General features: G+C 44.9%; 1 protein-coding gene across 1 annotated transcript in view; it reads right to left on the reverse strand.

The window, feature by feature from the left end:
• Positions 1-2,324: 2,324 nt before the first annotated feature.
• The window catches only part of ANOS1 (anosmin 1), a gene marked incomplete at both ends in the record, with an annotated part of 191,849 nt that continues 175,018 nt past the window's right edge, over positions 2,325-19,155 (reverse strand). Inside the window, 6 exons of the mRNA XM_079727038.1 lie at positions 2,325-2,383; positions 3,522-3,663; positions 4,776-4,996; positions 5,738-5,909; positions 7,044-7,138; positions 18,673-18,819. Of these exons, the coding sequence (XP_079583164.1) occupies positions 2,325-2,383; positions 3,522-3,663; positions 4,776-4,996; positions 5,738-5,909; positions 7,044-7,138; positions 18,673-18,819 (836 nt within the window). The remainder of the gene's footprint in view (positions 2,384-3,521; positions 3,664-4,775; positions 4,997-5,737; positions 5,910-7,043; positions 7,139-18,672; positions 18,820-19,155) is intronic.

Below are 19,155 nucleotides of genomic sequence, written 5' to 3' on the forward strand. Positions count from 1 at the left end.
ATTAAGCTTATTTAATAATTTAATAATATTTTGTATCTATGTATATACTCCTGCATTTTAAACTATACAACAGTACAAAAATTTGCTGGCACGAATACCTGGTGGATTTCTTCATGACAAATTAAGGTAAAAGATAAACTTGTAGCCAATAATGTGGAGTTTTCATTTTTGAAGTTTTAAGAATTTGAAATTCAGCTGTTGGGAATGGCCCTAGAGTAGATCATAGTTTCGGAGAAGATCTCTGCGTTTGCTCAAGCTCAAGGGCGTTTGAAATGAAGGGTGTTCCTGTTCTCTCCATTCAAAATTTGGAACTCTTGGAACCAGGTGATTTCAGGACACCTTGTGCTAAAGTCCATCCCAGGCCACGTTAGGAGCTGCAGAGAAACAGCCAGAAGCACCGTGAACTTCCGTTCTGAGATTTCCCACGGAGCCGCGTGTCCAAAGCCGCAGAGCATTGTCTGCCTTCTCGACTTTTAAACAATTTGAACGCGCAGGAAGCAGTTTTCAATATCCTCTTTGAGGGATCCATGCCTACAGACTGTGTTCCCTAAGGCTAGGCATCGATTTGGTAACAGACAGAGTCTGTCTGCGTTCTGCATGGCTTCTGCTCTTAGCGTGGGAAGCCCCACAAAGCCAACACGTTCTCTCTCCTCTTCACCCCACCAGGAGCAGTCAGGGCGCCCGCAGGGTTTCAGGAAACGTAACAAACGACCAGTTCCAGGTCCCACCATGAAAATCCAAGAAAAGTGTACTGAAAATGCCCTCGTTTTACTTGTGTAGGTGATGAAACGAGGAGGCCTATCCTTTAAAATGTTCAATTTTGATAAGTTGATCTTTTCTCATAGTGTCAATACTGACGGGGAAAATAGATGACCCTAATGATCGTTAGGAGAACTGTGTCTTTATCCACCATTGCCAAGCTGGGAAAACAATTTCTTCAGAGATCCGTCCTCAAGGTGTATATGTGTGTATGTGTGAATCTATGAGTGTGTGTATGTGTGTGTGTTTGCGCCTATGTGTATACGTATACACACGGAAGCACGCAGACACATATACATACATGCCTGTTTCAAAACATACATACGGGTATTCCCTCCAGAAAAAAACTATATTAAACTAAACATTTCTGGTTTAAGGCTGCCACGACATACCCTGCTATACTATATACTGACAACGCGTTTGACTTGCGTTCATGCTCCGAGGGCTTAGCGTGGAACCTGGGATATTTTTCAAATAAGCTATAATACATCCGTAGGAGTGGAGGAAGGTTAGTCAGAGGCAAGTAGCTGTCCTTCTCCACCAACCAAAGCCCTTCCGCCTTTTCTACATTACGGACAGTATTCTACCATGCAAAGAGCTTGCTTTCGTTAAGAAAAGGCAAATCTTGGTAAAGATTTGAAAATATTCAATCGCTGGGATTCCTTCATTTCAAGCAAGAGGTTTTGTAAAGTCGTAGATACGTGAAAGCTGCAAAACAAAGCACATCAGCAGCCGTTTCCCACATTAAGGAAAAGCATAAGTAGCGTATCAGGAAAATCTCTTACAGTACAGGATGAAATATTAAAAAGCATCCCCAGAAAAGACTTTTAGTTTCTCCAAGGCAGACTCTGGATAGCAGCGTAAGGCACTGACTGCTTTCTGCTGTGGATGTCTTCCCTAAATCCCCATTGACAGGCTGCACTCTTCTTTGCCTTTGTAGAAAATGAAGCTTAGGTGCTTCAAGTGGGAATATTTTAAGTCTAAATTAATTGGCATATTTCAGGTTACCAGTTTTCAGCTAAAAAAAAATCACGTGATCAAAATCATCTTAAGAAGTATTTGAATAAATAGGGCCAAAAAACTGTATAGTCTTCAGTCGATTTTGCAAACCAAACCAATCATTTAATTTTAAAATGTTTATTGAGTAACGTGACGCTTACTATGTGTACGCTTAGCATGCTTATTACGTGTATAAACTGTGTATTTGTTACGCCGGTTTCTCTTGAGAATTTGCCGCTCTAAATTCAGGGTCGTCTCAGATCTCCAGTAACTCACTTGAGGTCATAGCTAAACCACGTATGGAAACAGATTTTGCAGTGAAACAGGCCTGGCCTTCGTGTTCTCTCCATTCTCACAGGAAACCGTGTCCACGTCCACCGTCTCACCACTTGTCCCTGGTGTCCAGGCGCGTCCGAGACAGACAGAAGCGTTTAGTGCAGTCAAGTTAGATGGGGCGGGAGGTCCTATGGGAAAGGCCTGGTGCCCCCGGAAGCGGGCGCGGACCGGTCCTCGAAGGTCTGCAAGCTTACACGCTCGCTCGGGGTTCAGACATCTCTGGGAACAGGTCAGTATCTTTCTGGAGGAGGCTTGTAATGGTGTGAATGATGGTGTTTCAGGTGGGGTCCTAGGGGGACAGAACAGACACATCCGGCGGTCGTGACGCTTTCCCCGGCTGGCTGAACGCACAGTAGGAACGCGCGGACTCTGGTGAACGCCTTGGCCCCGGGCACGCGCTCCCTCCCGGCCAGGTCCCTCCTCTCCCGGCTCTGAACGTGCAGGGGGACAGACATTCCCTCTCCCTCTCTTCTCTCCGCCTTCCCCCTGCTCTTTGGTTCCCTCCCTAACGCCAAAAATCACAAGAGAAAGAAGACCAGCCCCTTTCTTTAGGCTCACCATTATATAAGCAAGCCAAAATCCTTTGCATTTCCTCAAGAAAGTTTAAAACTTAACACATGCTCTTATTACAGAGAATTTCAGTGGAGGCACATGGGGACTGCATTCACCCTTATAAATGTAAGGGGCCATCGAGCTCTCCCACGTGATGGTTTTTTCCTTCAAATGCAAAGTGCAGAAAGCTATTGGGGGGCAGATTTGATCCATCATTTTTTTAAAAAACAGAAGTAAAACTAGAACGACTTCTCAGTTTTCTTATCAACACATGAACTTAAAAAGCCATGTCCGAGGTTTAAGCTAGAAAAGCAAAGTGCATCATTTAAAAACCAACAAGAGGCTCATTGTTTTGAAACAATACATGACAATTATTTTTAACTCAGCAGTAAGTCAAGTAGATTGATTTGGGTCATGTTATGAAGAAAATTCATGTAATATAGATGATAGCAACAATATATGTAATAAGAAAATAAGCTCCGTAGCCAAATACTATTTGCTATTTAGTCATATTTGAACATCTTAATTTAAAAAAAAAAATTCAGATTGATATGAGACGATAGATTCCGCCCCCCATGTGTATCTGTGGTTAAAAGACAAGGCGAAAGCATGCATCATGTAGGGAAAAAAATGGAAGTACGGGAAAGGAAGTAACAGAAAGGCAGGCAGGGAGGAGGGAGCTGGACCAGGAAGCGTGTAAGGTGGGCTGCGGGCAGCAGGCGTGGCCGCCAGGAAAAGCACATACAAAGGGCTGGAAGAAGTTCAGGTGCAGAGAATTCCCTGTCCGTAGGAACCTGCAGTGATCTGTTGATTTTCGTTTTTTCACCAAGACTTTCTCTGTGTCCCCAGGGCTGGCGGGGGCCCCTGGCACTCACTGTGTGCAGCTGAGGGTGGGAGGTCGGGGGTCCGGAAGGTCTTGATGGTGGTGGGGCCCTCCCCGCCCGCGGTCAGCACCTGCACCTCCAGACGGTAGAGGGTGGCCGGCCGCAGACCTGGCACCGTGAGCACAGAGCGATCCTGAGGGGGAACGGGGGGACAGGAGAGGACGCGCCCGTCAGGCACCTCTTGACCACAAAGGCGCACGACGGACTCTCTCATTCTCTGCCCGCTTCCTCCCGCCCGCACGCCCGCGATCACCGTGTAGACACGGGTGCGGTTGCTTTGACACCCCAGCGTGGTCAGTCAAACGTCTGTCCTTGTTTGCTAGAGTCCTGCCCTGCCGGGCAGCCTCAGCACTGAAAGCCCAGCTCTTGGCAGCTGGGGACGCTTGCAGAGTTAAGATGGGCCGGGGCCAGTCTCAGGGCTCACCCCTGGGACCGCATTTTGTATTCCTCAACCCAAGACTTTCCCCTGGTTTAAAGTTTTCATCTGCACGCCTTGTGATGTGAATGCTTGATAATCCACATTTCCGTGAGCGAGCCAACTGCGTTCCTTAAGATGCAGTATCTACCTGTCAGTGCCCATAGCCAACAGTGTTTATTTTTATGCCAACACATTCTTCTCAAAACTCAATATAACCTAATATATACACACATAGAAAAATGACTTTCCAATTCCATGGAATTTTTCCTTCTGGGATTTAAGGGGTTGTTTTGTTTGTTTTTTCATTTTGGAGCAGGAGTTGGATATTCTAAGGGCATTTTTAGAGCGGGTAAAAGCCCATACATGGGTTTTTTTTTTTCAAGCCAAGGAATTAGTGGCCTGGAAGACAGGCCAACTCATTATGGGCTCTGGCCAGATTTGAAGTGAGGAAACGAAGAGAAAGAATAAGGTTCTCTTGGCTATTTTCCCCCAAATTTAACCCTTCAAACAGGGCCTGTCCACTTGGGCCAGAGGGACACAGGCTTCACAAAGGAGAAGAAAACGGTTACACCGCGTGCATCCCGTGTCGACAGGAGACGTGTGTTGAAGCGGGGCTCTAGTCATCACAGTTCATCTAGACGACAGTTTGTTCACAGCCACACTTGGGGTGTCTTTCAGTACTCGCGAAATAATACATTTGGGAGAAGAAAACGCGCACACGCGGCTCAACAGCTCGCCCCAGCGTGATGGGACGTGGGCGCCGACGGTGAGTAACCCCCCTGCGGTGCGGGTACCGGCCCGAGGGCCCGGGAGGGAGGGGCACCCACCGCCGGGAGGATCTGGGACTGCAGGATGAGGCTGTTGGGAAGGCCGTTCTGCCTGCTCTCGGTCGTGACCTCGGCCCATGTCACGTGGAAGCCGGTCACGGGCCGCTGGACGGTGGCCTTGCTCATCTTCCAGGAGAAGCGCCCCGTGACGTTCGTGTCCTGGACCGCAAAGGAGGCCGACAGGTTCTCGGGCTTGGCCTGCACTTTGGAATGAATGTGACCTGGAGCGGCGGGAAGAGGAAGGCCGGGTCAGGGGATGGAGAGCACGAGCGGGGCCCTGGGCGGCAGGTACGTCCCGTGGGGTTCGGGCGGCCGCCTCGGGAGCACGGGGTCCGACGGTCGCCCCGGCACCCTGTGCGGAGGCAGCCTCAGCCCGGCGCCTTCATGCCACGTGCTTCCGCTCCCTTGGGCGCTACATTGAGAGTCCTGCTTTGGGGGTGGGAGACAGAGGAAGAATTTTGTGATCTGGCGGGACCTGGCCACTTAGAGAACAGGAGAGACTGCAGTGAGACGGGTGAATATTCGAAGTACTACACGAGTCGTCGGAAGTTACTGGAAGGCACTCGGGTCTGCATCTGGGAATAGCCGCCCCCGTTGTAGGAGAGGCTTGGGAAGGTAAAGACGGGGCGTTCGGAAAGCGTGTGGAGGTAACGCCCACGGCAGAGGGCCGGGATAAAAGTGAAATCATTGACATAAAGTGCGCCAGAGCACAAGCGGTACACAGACCCTTGGCCTCATTTCTAAAGGGCTGTTACGCCAGCAAAGGCCGTCTCGCCAAAGCTGTTGCAACGAGGAAGTGATGCGTGCCGTCATACGTATGTTACCTCCCAACTGGGCCGGCACGCTGCAGTTTAGAAAGGGCGCTACTTTGGGTTTGTAGGCGCTTGTGAAATGCGGTCTGGAAATGTGTACAGAGTTGCCAGCATCACAGCCGCAACCTTGGAAGTTCACGTGAAACGTACCTGCGTCGCCGGGGCAGCTGACGTGCTTGTGGCTTTTGCCCTTCAGAGCGGAGCACGGCGGGGTCGTAAAGAAAACGGTTTCTGCTTTCAAGCGGCCCTTTGGCCGTGTGGGTTGGACTGTCACCTTATATTTGCAGGAAAATGACAGATCTTGAAGAATCATGTAATTTTCCTAGAGAGAGAGAGAGAACACGCTAACTCTCACGAGGGTACGAAATTGGCAGGAGAGGAAATCCTACCTCCACCAAGGCTGTCTTCCTATATACGGGACATGTGCACCACGGCTTTCGTAACAAGTGCAAAGGAGACGGGGCCCTGCTTTCATTTATTACAGCTGTGAGAGGCTCCCATGGGGTGGGACACAGGCTCCAGAACCCGACAGGACGGCAGCCCTTCCACGTCAAAGCAGCCGACTTGCAGCCCTCATGACCAGCCTGGGTGAGCTGGCAGCAGCAGGGGGAGGTGGGAGGCAGTGCGGTGGGTAATGCTGTAAACAGACACCTAAGTAACTCGGGCTTCTCTGAGACACAGGCGTGCTTTTAGCTGTGAGTTTTTCCTTACGGAAAGGAAGACATTCTTGAGCAGTGTATTTCCTCCCCTGCTGGGGGGGCTGTGGCTGCTGCCGGCCGGAACTTTGCGATGAAACAGGATTACGAAAACCAGACTCAACTGCGGCGGAGTGAGAGGCTGAGGGTATAACCTTACGCTAACAGGAGAGCTGACGCTGATGGGCCTGACGAGCTTGTGCGAGGTTTCTTCGCCTTTGGCTGTTGGGTGTAGTTGTCAGGGCTTTGTGTACATGTACAAGAGCTGCAGCATCTCTGGGACCCTTAAAGGCAGAACATCACAGGACAGGCCGTACCTTTCGTCACCTGGACGAGGTGATGGAAGTTAGGGACGCAGCAAACGAGATGCTGAATGATAGTGTCGTATAGAAATTCCCCGGGGAAATGAGACCTTTTAGGTCATGGTGCTGAGTCAAAATTCAGAATACAATTCAGAGCTTTCGTGCAATTAAGCTGAGACACCCAGAGGCTGGCAGCGTTTCCCCTGTGTCCTGAATGTCTGCATCTCAGGGCCCACCCTGTGCTGACTGATGACGTGTGAGGTTGTGAAAGGCCGAGGGATGAGTGAACAGGTGACCCTGTGTCTCCCGCTCCCACCTGGTTGTGGGTCCCGTAGGGAGCCCGGTGAGGACGAGTTACCCACTGGATACACGGCCTGCACCTCTCTCCGTCCAGCTTTGTCCCCCGATCAGGTGAGTCTAGAAGCCATTCAGAATCCAGCATTTCGGCCACCTCCTCACCTGGGTCATGCCCGAGGATGCCTCCGCCCTGGCAGATTCGTTGTGGGCACAGACTTCTGGAAACCACTGCACGTGATACCGACTGACACCAGGATCTGTAAGGTCAACACCAATCAGCAAAAAAGAACAGTCTGCAAGTCACAGTGCATGCAGCCCCAAGTTCCTAAAGCACGACAGACCGGGAAGGACGGACAGAGTCCTGCAGGTGATCCAGACTTGCGTACACCAACCAGAGGAGGTGGGTCTCCCGAAATTCTGACTCGAGTTAAGTCGGGGGGGAAAGTAATAAACCCTCAAAGGAAAAGTGAATTGAAATACAAGAACCACATAGAAAAAAATAATTAGAAAAGACATAGCAAAATGACTCCACAGAGGTCTTGGGACTAACCTAGCCATGGTGTCCACAGTAAGTAAATCCCCCAACAAAGGGTAACACTCAGCAGCCATTCTCTTACTTCCTAGGCTATAAGGGAGACTCGTCTCAAGTGTCTGAATCCTACGTTTTTCTGACGAAGCTGATGGAGAGGCTGTCAAGCCCAGGCAGGAACACAAGCCTTTCCCTCAACTTGAAGACATGGCCCTTCAGATGTGCCCCGTCTCAAGCCTTGCTGTGACAGGGTCCCCTCACCAGAAGATACGGGGTGAACAGCCTCCCGGAGCCTTACGGTAAGTGCATCCTTGCAGTGCGTGTGTGTGATCGCTACGGAAACAAGGCCTGCTCGCAGAGCCAGCCCAGCATACGGGCTCCTTAAACGTTTACTTCCAGCTGGCGCAGCGCGTTTTCGGGCCGACCGAGTGGGGAAAAAAGCCACCGTGACGAGAAGCCGGTCGCTGAGTGTGGGAAAGGAGATCCGGGCAATCCTGGGCTTAATAATCACCCCAGTGTGTCCCCGGGTGGGAAAGGCGTCGCTTCCCTGGGTGATTAGCATCTCGTCCGAATGCTCACGCCAAGCGTTTGATGGAGGTTTTCCGAGGGGAAAACTCTTGGATGAAACTGGGTGCGTCTGGTGGGAACTTGCTCCGAGCACTTTGGAACGAGAAAAGAACAACTTTCAATCTGAGAAAATAAACAGCAAGAGGGCACCAATGGTGTTTAGCTAAAAGGAGAACGCCCTGACTAGAGGTTTTTAACTCTTTACATGGCAGACATCAAGGGCTTTTTTTTTTTTTAAAGAAAAGAATTGCACGTTATACATTAAGTCTGAAGTCAATCACTGAGTGAATTCATAGCCTTTCTTTCAACAAGTGGTGCCGCTCTAGGCATCGTCATGAAATAACCTCCCAGGAGCAGCTGCCCTCACACCTCTTAAATCCTAAGGGGGCTGGACAAGTAATAAAGCACATGAGTCAGGTCTCAGCCAGGTCGGAGGGAGATGAGCCTACAGCTGAAGACGGAAGGCGAGAGAGGTACGGCATCCCGGCAGAGAGTTGCAGCTGTCACTGAAGCGCTGGTGCAGCTCACACAGGAGCTGACCTCGGAGGGGGACCTGGAAGGAGGCTGGCACTGGGCCTGTTCGGTGTGGATAACGGGGGGCAGGGCACCGTCCAACACAACTGTCTGCCATGGCGAAAGCTTCTGTATGTGGTGACCCCGCATCACCACACTGCTGCTGCCGCTGAGGAATCAAATTCTTAAATCACTGAAATCAATTTAAAATACAGCTGCTCCACGGGGCTCGTGGCTCCCGTACTGGACAGAGTAGCAAGTTCCAAAGTCGGGCACAGAGCAGGCCTGACAGTCCCTGGGCTGGAGTCCAGTTCGCTGCACTCCAGTGCTGTGATGTGTAATTGATACCCGTGGCTCCAAAGAACCCCACACGTATCTGACGGCGTAACCGTGTTTTCACAAGAGGACGCACCGGACCCCTGAGCTCTCAAGGCCGCCCCGCCCGGGTCCACGCCCGCTCCCTCTGGATCTGCCACCTCCGTGAAGAATGTCACCCAAGCCCGAGGCTTTCCAAGGCGGCTCTGCGTTTCTCCCTTCACCTGAGCTGTTCCCTGGAGGAGCTGGTGTTCCCGACTTCCTGTCCCATGTAGATGCTGTTCAAACTCAGCGCTTCTAAAACCACACCCTTGATCCCTGCCCTCAGTTGCCCTTGCATTCAGCTTGCGGTTATTTAATCACGCCTTTCTGTTTTCTGTATCTGTGATGTTCTGACATCTTGCAGCCGGGACCACCCTCGCAGGGTGGCCGCTACCCAGATAGCAGACAACGCACCCGCAGGCCTGTGTGTCCTGTGCAGACCAGCCGACCCAGAGCCCCACCTCTATGGGGCCCTCACACTCTGGCCACCACCCTCGTCACCCCAGGGCCAGGTGCCAGAGCCCACTGGAAGTATCCAAACTAGCCAATCCTGAGACCATCTTGCCTTTCCTATGTGCCAGAGTAAAGGCTCCTGAGCAGTTTCCTGACGGACCCTGGTGCCTCCCCGTCTGGCCCAAGTGGTGTGGAGGGTCCCCCCTCCTGGGAGCTGTGAGTAACAAACTACCTTCTCAGTGGCCGTTGTCTCTGGATCTGTTGCCTTCACCAAACCCGAATAAAACCCACTCTTTAAGACATGATTAAAATGAACAGGCCGTCTTTTAAGCAGTCCTTCATGGCACTTTTTCAGACACATACACAGCAGTCCACACTCTTCCAAGCTTAATCAAAAACTGGCATGCTTTTCTCATGCAGGTCTACACAATCGGTTCTCGTTATTCACGCAAGTGAGGGTTTAGAAAATCACCGTGAATGCCGAATTAGCAAATCCTGGATGGCTGTTTCTTGGAGAAATACAGTGTTAGTTTCCCGTGAGCTTCTTCTGGTCACCACATTTTTGCCAGCCAGTCAATACATAATCTTATTTTATGTGTGTTTTTCTTTTTTAAAAACATATTTAATAAAGTCATAATTAATTGTAATATTTCTTTACTGAAAAAACTCTAGTTGAAATTATTTTCATGATCCTGGGTAGCAGGACAGTAAATTTCTTTTGCTTTCAGCCTCACAATAACGCCTCCACTGTACTTTTTTTTTTTAATCCATCATCATCTCAAAAACGACACATTTAGCCACTTTTTTACCTTTTCAGAACTTCATCACACACTACCAATGTGACTAGCACCTCACAGGCAGCCTCATGTATAAATCAGCAATTTTTCTCCTCCTTCTGGGTGCACCGTATTACTGATTCCTTCACACTGAACTCACACCTGGAGGAAGACAAGCCAGCCACATATCTTCACCGGAAAGCACCGTGTCGCCTTCTTACTGAGAAGGCTGAGACACACCAGGCAGCGCTCCACCACTATGCTTGGGGCCACTTAACCAGAACAAATCTCCAACAAAAAGCAAGGAAATGCAACAAAACAGACCAGAAACCCACGGCGCTAAACAGACCGGGCAAAGGATGTGTTGCCAGTATGAGAGTGGAAACGAGAGGGCAGCGTCCCCTCAGCGTCAGGTGGGAACGTGTACGTGGGGCGACAAGCCCATCGCCGCTGCCTGCACGAGCACCCCCACAAAGGACCACACGAGCGCCCCCCAGTACTGGTTATAGGGGTTACAAATGAATCTTAGTGACAACACGAATCTGCAAATACACACTCTGTGAGTAGTGAGCATCCACTGTGTCTCCTTTCATTTTAAAATCAGTAGCATAAGGTAGCTTTTTTCTTTTTTCTTTTTTTTTTGCAGTACGCAGGCCTCTCACTGTTGTGGCCTCTCCCGTTGCGGAGCACAGGCTCCGGATGCACAGGCTCAGCGGCCACGGCTCACGGACCCAGCCGCTGCTCCACGGCACGTGGGATCTTCCAGGACCAGGTTACGAACCCATGTCCCCTGCATCAGCAGGCGGACTCTCAACCACTGCGCCACCAGGAAAGCCCTAAGGTAGCTTTTTAAAAAACAAATTCCACAACCTTTTCATAGGTTACCTTTAAGCCAGTCCTCACCCTTTGGTGCAGAGGTACTGAGTGAAGTGGTTCCAGTGCTATCATTTGATTGAAATAGTGATCACTGCAGGCCCATGTTTCCGGCACTTTACATGCAGTCTCAGCAGTGTCTGACATCCCTCCCTCTTCTTTTTTTTCTTTTTTTTTTTTTTTTTGCGGTACGCGGGCCTCTCACTGTTGTGGCCTGTCCCGTTGCAGAGCACAGGCTCCGGACGCGCAGGCTCAGCGGCCATGCATGGCTCACGGGCCCAGCCGCTCCGCAGCATGTGGGATTTTCCCACACCGGGGCACGAACCCATGTCCCCTGCATCGGCAGGCGGACTCTCAACCACTGCGCCACCAGGGAAGCCCCCTCCCTCTTCTTAAACCCCTTGCCCGCCTTGGCTTCTGTCTCACATCTCCCTGCACTCACTTGCACTGTCCTCTGCTGCATCACCCCTCTTTGTCCTGAAACTGGAGTTCCTTCACACCCGGTCCTGGTCCCTCTTCTCTCTAGGGGATCCCACGCTTATTTAAGAACTTATTCTTAAAGTCTACGTTATTCAGGTCCAAGTACTACTTTACAACTGTACAATGTTTTACCTGTAATAGTTGCTTACAGACACTTGTTTGCAGTGACTTTGCTTACTTGTAAATAATACTGTTAGCTTGTTTCCATATAAATATTCTGGTGAATTACTAGTAAATAAGCAACCAAGTAACTAAGAAGAAAGCAAGGAAAAAAAGTGCTTCTGACTAATCCTTATTTTGAATAAACAGACTAAAAAAAGAATAGAAAATATCAAAGAAACTAAAAAGCTGGTTCTTTGAAAAGATAAAGTTGATAAACCTTTAGCCTGACTCATCAAGAAGAAAAAGGAAGGCTCAAATCAATAAAATTAGAAATGAAAAAGGAGAAGTTACAACCAACACCAGAGAAATAGAAAGAATCATAAGAGACTACTACAAGCACCTATATGCCAATAAAACAGATAAGCTAGAAGAAATGGACAAACTCTTAGAGAGGTACAATGTCCCAAGACTGAACCAGGAAGAAATAGGAAATATGAACAGACCAATTACCAGTACTGAAATTGAAACTGTGATTAAAAAACTCCCAACAACCAGAGTCCAGGACCAGATGGCTTCACAGACAAATTCTATCAAACATTTAGAGAAGAGTTAATACCTGTGCTTCTGAAACCATTCCAAAAAACTGCAGAGGTAGGAACACATCCGAATTCATTCTATGAGGCCACCATCACCCTGATACCAAAACCAGCCAGATACCACAAAAAAAGAAAATAATAGGCCAGTACCTTTGATGAACATAGATGCAAAAATCCTCAACAAAATACTAGTGAACCAAATCCAACAGTATATTAAAAGGATCATACACCATGATCAAGTGGGATTTATCCCAGGGATGCAAGGATTTTTCAATATCCTCAAATCAATCAGTGTGATATACCATATTAACAAACTGAAGAGTAAAAACCACAAGATCAGCTCAATAGATGCAGAAAAAGCTTTTGATAAAATTCAACATCAATTTATGATAAAAACTCTCCAGAAAGTGGGCATAGAGGGAACCTACCTCAACATAATAAAGGGCATATACGACAAACCCACAGCAAACATCATTCTCAATGGAGAAAAACTGAAAGCATTTCCTCTAAGATCAAGAACGAGACAAGGATGCTCACTCTCACCACTTTTATTCAAATATAGTTTTGGAAGTCCTAGCCTCGGCAATCAGAGAAGAAAGGGAATCCAGATTGGAAAGGAAGATGTAAAACTGTCACTGCTTGCATATGACATGATACCATACATTAAAAAACCCTTAAGATTCTACCAGAATACTACTAGAGCTCATCGATGAATTCAGTAAAGTTGCAGGATACAAACTTACTATACAGAAATCTGTTGCATTTCTATACACTACAACAAACTATCAGAAAGAGAAATTAAGGAAACAATCCCATTTACCACTGCATCAAAAAGAATAAAATACCATTCATACTCTGGTTTCTCTTCAGATCATATAAATCTTTTGCCTTTTACTAAAGATTTCCGTGGAGAGGGGGAAAGAAAAAAAAGAATAAGATACCTAGGAATAAACCTACCTAAAGAGGCAAAAGACCTGTATTCCAACAACTATAGGACACTGATGAAAGAAACTGAAGTTGACAGAGGTGGACAGTTATACCATATTGTTGGACTGGAAGAATCAATATTGTTATAATAACCATACTACCCAAGGTAATCTACAGATTCAATGCAATCCCTGTCAAATTACCACTGGCATTTTTCAAAGAACTAGACCAAAAAATTTTAAAATGTCTATGAAACACAAAAGACCTCAAAATAGCCACAACAATCTTGAGAAAGAAGAACAGAGCTGGAGGAATGACAGCTCCCTGACTTCAGACTATACTACAAAGCTACAGTAAATACTATAGTACTGGCAGAAAAACAGAAATATAGATCAATGGAACAAGATAGAAAGTCCAGAAATAAACCCACACACTTATGGTCAATTAATCTATGACAAAGGAGGCAAGAATATACATTGGAGAAAAGACAGTCTTTTCAATAAGTGGTGCTGAGAAAACTGAACAGCTACATGTAAAAGAAGGAAATTTGAACATTCTCTAACACGATACACAAAAATAAACTCAAAATGGCTTAAAGACTAAAATATAAGTCATGACACCATAAAACTCCTAGGATAGAGTATTGGCAAAATATTCTCTTACATAAATCGTACAAACGTTTTCTTACGTCAGTCTCCCAAGGCAATAGAAATAAAAGCAAAAATAAACAAATGGGACCTATTCGAAATTACAAGCTTTTGCACAGAAAGGAAACCATAAACAACATAAAAAGATACCCTATGCACTGGGAGAAAATATTTGCAAATGATGCAATCAACAGTTTAATTTCCAAAATATACAAACAGCTTATAGAGTTTAATAACAAGAAAACAAACAACCCAATCCAAAAATGGGCAGAAGACCTAAATAGACATTTCTCCAAAGAAGACATACAGATGGTCAATAGGCACATGAAAAGATGCTCATTATCACTAATGATTAGAGAAACGCAAATCAAAACTACGGTGACGTACCACCTCACACCAGTCAGAATGGCGATCATTAAAAAGTCTACAAATAATAAATGCTAGAGAGGATGTGGAGAAAAGTGAACCCTCCTACACTGTTGGTGGGAATGTAAACTGGTGCAGCCACTATGGAGAACAGTATGGAGTTTCCTCAAAAAACTAAAAATAGCGCTACCATATGATCCAGCAATCCCACTCCTGGGCATATATCCAGACAAAACTATAATTTAAAAAGATACATGCACCCCTGTGTTCGTAGCAGCACTATTTACACTAGCCAAGACATGGAAGCAACCTGTGTCCATCGACAGATGAATGGATAAAGAAGATGTGGTACAAATATACAATGGAATGTTACTCAGCCATAGAAAAGAATGAAGTAATGCCATTTGCAGCAACATGGATGGACCTAGAGATGATCATACTAAGTGAAGTAGGTCAGACAGAGAAAGACAAATATCATGATGTCACTTATATATGAATGTAAAAAAATTATAAAAATAAAATTACTTACAAAAAGAAACAGACTCACAGACTTAGAAAAGAAACTTATGATTACCAGAGCGCAAAGAGGGTGGGGGAGGGATAAATTAGGAGTTTGGGGTTAGCAGATACACATTACTGTATATAAAGTAGATAAACAACAACGTCCTACTTTATAGCACAGGGAACTATATTCAATATATTCTAATAACCTATAATGGAAAAGAATGTGAAAAAGAATAGACATATATATATGTAATACTGAATCACTTTGCTGTATACCTGAAACTAACACAACATTGTAAATCAACTAATACTTCAATAAAAAGTTCTTTGTTTTGGGGGAAAAAAAGAGGGAAAGAAAAATGAAAGGACATTGATGCCCTACACTAGCTGCTTACAACAATAATCAAGTCTGGGTAAAAGCTAGAGAAAGATGAAACAGTATAAGTCCTAGGAGATAAGAGTATCTCTGTGACCCTGGCCTAAGCAAAGATTTCTTAAAGAGGACACAAAGCGCGGTAAGCCTCAAGGAAACAAAATGATGAACTGATCATCTCTAAAAGTAAGAACTATTAAGAATGTGAAAAAAATAAAAGTAGAAAATACTAAGATGAAACCAGCAGATGACGCATATACTCCACATGTAAAGGACTCTTGCAGGACAGGCTGGCTAAACAGTTGAAAAGTGCTTTGAAAAACAGGAGCTCCATTGCCAGTAAACTTATGAAAAGGTGTTCAACGCCTGGATGACCAGAAAAACGCAAATTCAAACAGCACTGAGCCATCACGTCACATGTACCGGAAAGGCTCAACTGAGAAGATGGAACGTGCCTCATGGGGGAAACCAGGTGGGGCAGTGGAGACCATCTTACCCTCCTGGTGGGAATGTGCATTGGTCCAGCCACTTTGGAAATTCTCGCTATCTTCTAAAGGTCAACATCCTCTGTGACCTAAGAATCCCACCTCTGTGGGGGAACAGGTACACATGTGCATCAACAGACATGTATTCATAGGCTCTTCACAGCAGGGCCATTCTGAATAGCCCATCCCTGCAACAAACCAAATCTCCATCAACTGCTGAAGAGATTTGAACAAACCAAATCTCCGTCAACTGCTGTACCAGGGACAACTATGCAGTGATATAAATGGATGAATCACTGCTTCCTGCAACAGGATGGACGGGTTTCCCACATGCAGTGTTCCCTGTGAGAAGACTAATGCAAACTGTATGATTCCATCTGTATACCTTCAAGTACACATAAAACAAATCTTCAATTTTAGAAGTGAGGAAATGGTGGTTACTATTCTGTGCTTAAGATGTTTGCACCTCCTGTGTGTGTACATTTTCATTTCCTTACGTGAGATGTGTACATTTTCAGTATTATATTAATATGTTGTTTTATTAATATGTCATATTGACCTACAATTCTAATTTGAAATTGATAAATACAGTCATCCTTTGGTACCCACTGGAGAGTGGGGATTGGATCCACACCCTGGATACCAAATTCCAGGCTGCTCGAGTCCCACAGTTAGCCCTTCGTATCTGTGGGTTCTGCATGCTTGGATTCAACCAACTGCCAATCTTAAACATAGTACACAATCCCCAGTTGGTTGAATTCGCAGATACAGAACCCATTGATGTGGAGGGCTTGACTGTACAATAGATCAAATACATTTTACAATTTAATATTAACTTAAAACTATCATTAAATGCCATAATATGGATATATTAACATAATTTTAATTTAATAATTAATATTCAATAAATAAAATTTAATTTAAATTAACATATGATAGTAATAAAACATTAACATGATTGGTAATGTTATTTTAGCTAGAGAATGAATTTCAGCAGCTTGGAAGAAAATTCTGGAACAAGAAGAGCTCCAACACCAATATCCCCCATGGCTCATGAGCCGATACCCTGAGTAAAATAGCACTTCAGAAAAATAAGAAGAACTTTAAAAACTGAATTCTTGAAACAATCTATTGTTTTTTGCTTAAAATAGAGTTTATGTCTTAAAATGCACAAAAGTGATAAATATAAAAATGTATGTCAAGTAACTCTAAAAATACTATTTCAATAATGCAAAATAAATATTCTAAGAGTACAGAAAACAAAGAAACAAAAGGAATTTATCCCAAAGATAAAGAGAAAAAACAATCTATTCTAAGGGTGACTGTTCATTGCAGTATTGATTATAAGATGGAAATTCTGAAGGCAGCTAAATGTTTGACTATAGTGGAATCATTATGACATGATATCCATCAAGGCAGCCATTTAAAAATGTTATTAAAAATACTAACAATATAGAATGCAAATTAGTATTTTATGAAAATGTGTTGTGCTTTACAAACACACATATACATCTAAAACAACTGAGTGAGAAACAGAGGTATAGGAGACTTCTGAAAGAAAACCCAGTAAAATGCTATTTCCATGAAATGATATTGAGAAGAGAATTGGCTTTTTTATTCTATTTTCCAAATTATTTGCATTATAGGTCTTTTAATTTAGAACAAGAATTTACAGTGCAAAATAATGACTGCCTTAAGTGTTTGGGACACAAGATCAGCCTTCTTAGGAAAGACATGAAGACAGGTCAATATCCCTGAAATGATAAAATGTAAGCAGCAGATTTCAGTATGTGATACAGATTCCTGGGAATCAAAGGCAACCCATTCAGACTTCAGAAGAGCAAGGCATTTAGTAATAATTTTTTAAAAAGCATGCACGTGTTTTGTTCAGCTACTGTTTCCTTAATATCAATAGGGTGGCTTGACGGTGACGTTTGCACAAGCACCTTTACATCACAGCGCTCTTCAAAGCAAACAACAAATATAAAACTCTTAGAGGAAAACATAGGCAGAACACTCTCTGACATAAATCCCAGCAAAATCATTTTGATCCACCTCCTAGATTAATGAAAATAAAAAGAAAAATAAACAAATGGGTCCTAATTAAACTTCAAAGCTTTTGCACAGTAAAGGAAACCATAAACAAAATGAAAAGACAACCTACGGAATGGAAGAAAATATTTGCAAACGATGTGACTGACAAGGCATTAATCTCCAAAATATACAGACAATTCACACAGCTCAATATCAAGAAAACAAATAACCCAGTGAAAAAAGTGGGCAGAAAACCTAAATAGACAGTTCTCCAAAGACATACCAATGGCTAAGAGGCACACGAAAAGATGCTCAACGTCGCTAATTATCAGAGAAATGCAAATCAAAACCACAATGAGGTAGCACCTCACACCAGTCAGAATGGCCATCACCAAAAAGTCTACAAACAATAAATGCTGGAGAGGGTGTGGAGAAAAGGGAACCCTCCTGCACTGCTGGTGGGAATGTAAATTGGTACAACCATTACGGAGAACAGTATGGAGGTTCCTTACAAAACTAAAAATAGAACTACCCAGCAATCCCACTCCTGGGCACATACCCTGAGAAAACCATAATTCAAAAGGAGTCATGCACCACAATGTTCACTGCAGCTCTATTTACAATGGCCAGGACATGGAAGCAACTTAAATGTCCATCAACAGATGAATGGATATAGAAGATGTGGTCCATATATACAATGGAATTTTACTCAGCGATAAAAAAGAGTGAAATAATGCCATTTGCAGCAACATGGATGGACCTGGAGATGATCATACTAAGTGAAGTCAGACATAGAAAGACAAATATCATATGATGTCGCTTACGTGCGGAATCTTAAAAAAATGACACACATGAACTTATTTACAAGGCAAAAACAGACTCACAGACTTAGAAAACAAACTTATGCTTACCAAAGGGGAAGGGTGGCCGGGAGGGATACATTGCGAGACTGGGAGTGACATACACACACTACTGTATATAAAATCGATAACTAATAAGGACCTACTGTGTAGCACAGGGAACTCTGCTCAGTATTCTGTAATAACCTAAATGGGAAAAGAATTTGAAAAAGAATACACGCGTGTATGTGTAAAACGGAATCACTTTGCTGTACACCTGAAACTAACAGAACACTGTGAATCAACTCGACTCTGATATAAACTAACACTTAGCAAGAACAGCAACAAATAAACAGAAGCATCTGCCCACCTTCGGTCTTCTTCCAGTACACCTTCACTTGCAGCTGGTTGTCTTGATAGAATGGAGCTCCGATTTCCAGGAGGCGAGTGGGCCGTCGTCTTTGAAACGGAGGCTGGATTTGCATCACACTTTTTCTAGTTTTCCCAAGTTGTTGTTCTACAACAAAGCACAACATTCTGATTTACTTGTTAAAAATAAATCTGTAACCTGATAGTAATCCCAGTGTATTTAATTTCACTCTGCTATTCATTCATAGTTAGTGCCTGATGTTTAAAGTAAAATGTAATGTGACTACACGTTCCTTTCCGCTCAAGTTGATGACACCTCCCCCTTCACACGCTGGAATGCATACCTAAAAGTAGGCTGTATATATTACACGGAATCCCCCGAACTTAAATTGGGAATCAACATACATTCAGCAGCCCAGAAAGATGCTCTGATTTCAGTAATAGGGGGAAGTAGTATTTCCAACCATAGATAGACTTTTTTGCC

Source organism: Hyperoodon ampullatus (assembly GCF_949752795.1).
Source record: "Hyperoodon ampullatus genome assembly, chromosome: X".
Classification (NCBI taxonomy): Eukaryota; Metazoa; Chordata; class Mammalia; order Artiodactyla; family Ziphiidae; genus Hyperoodon; species Hyperoodon ampullatus.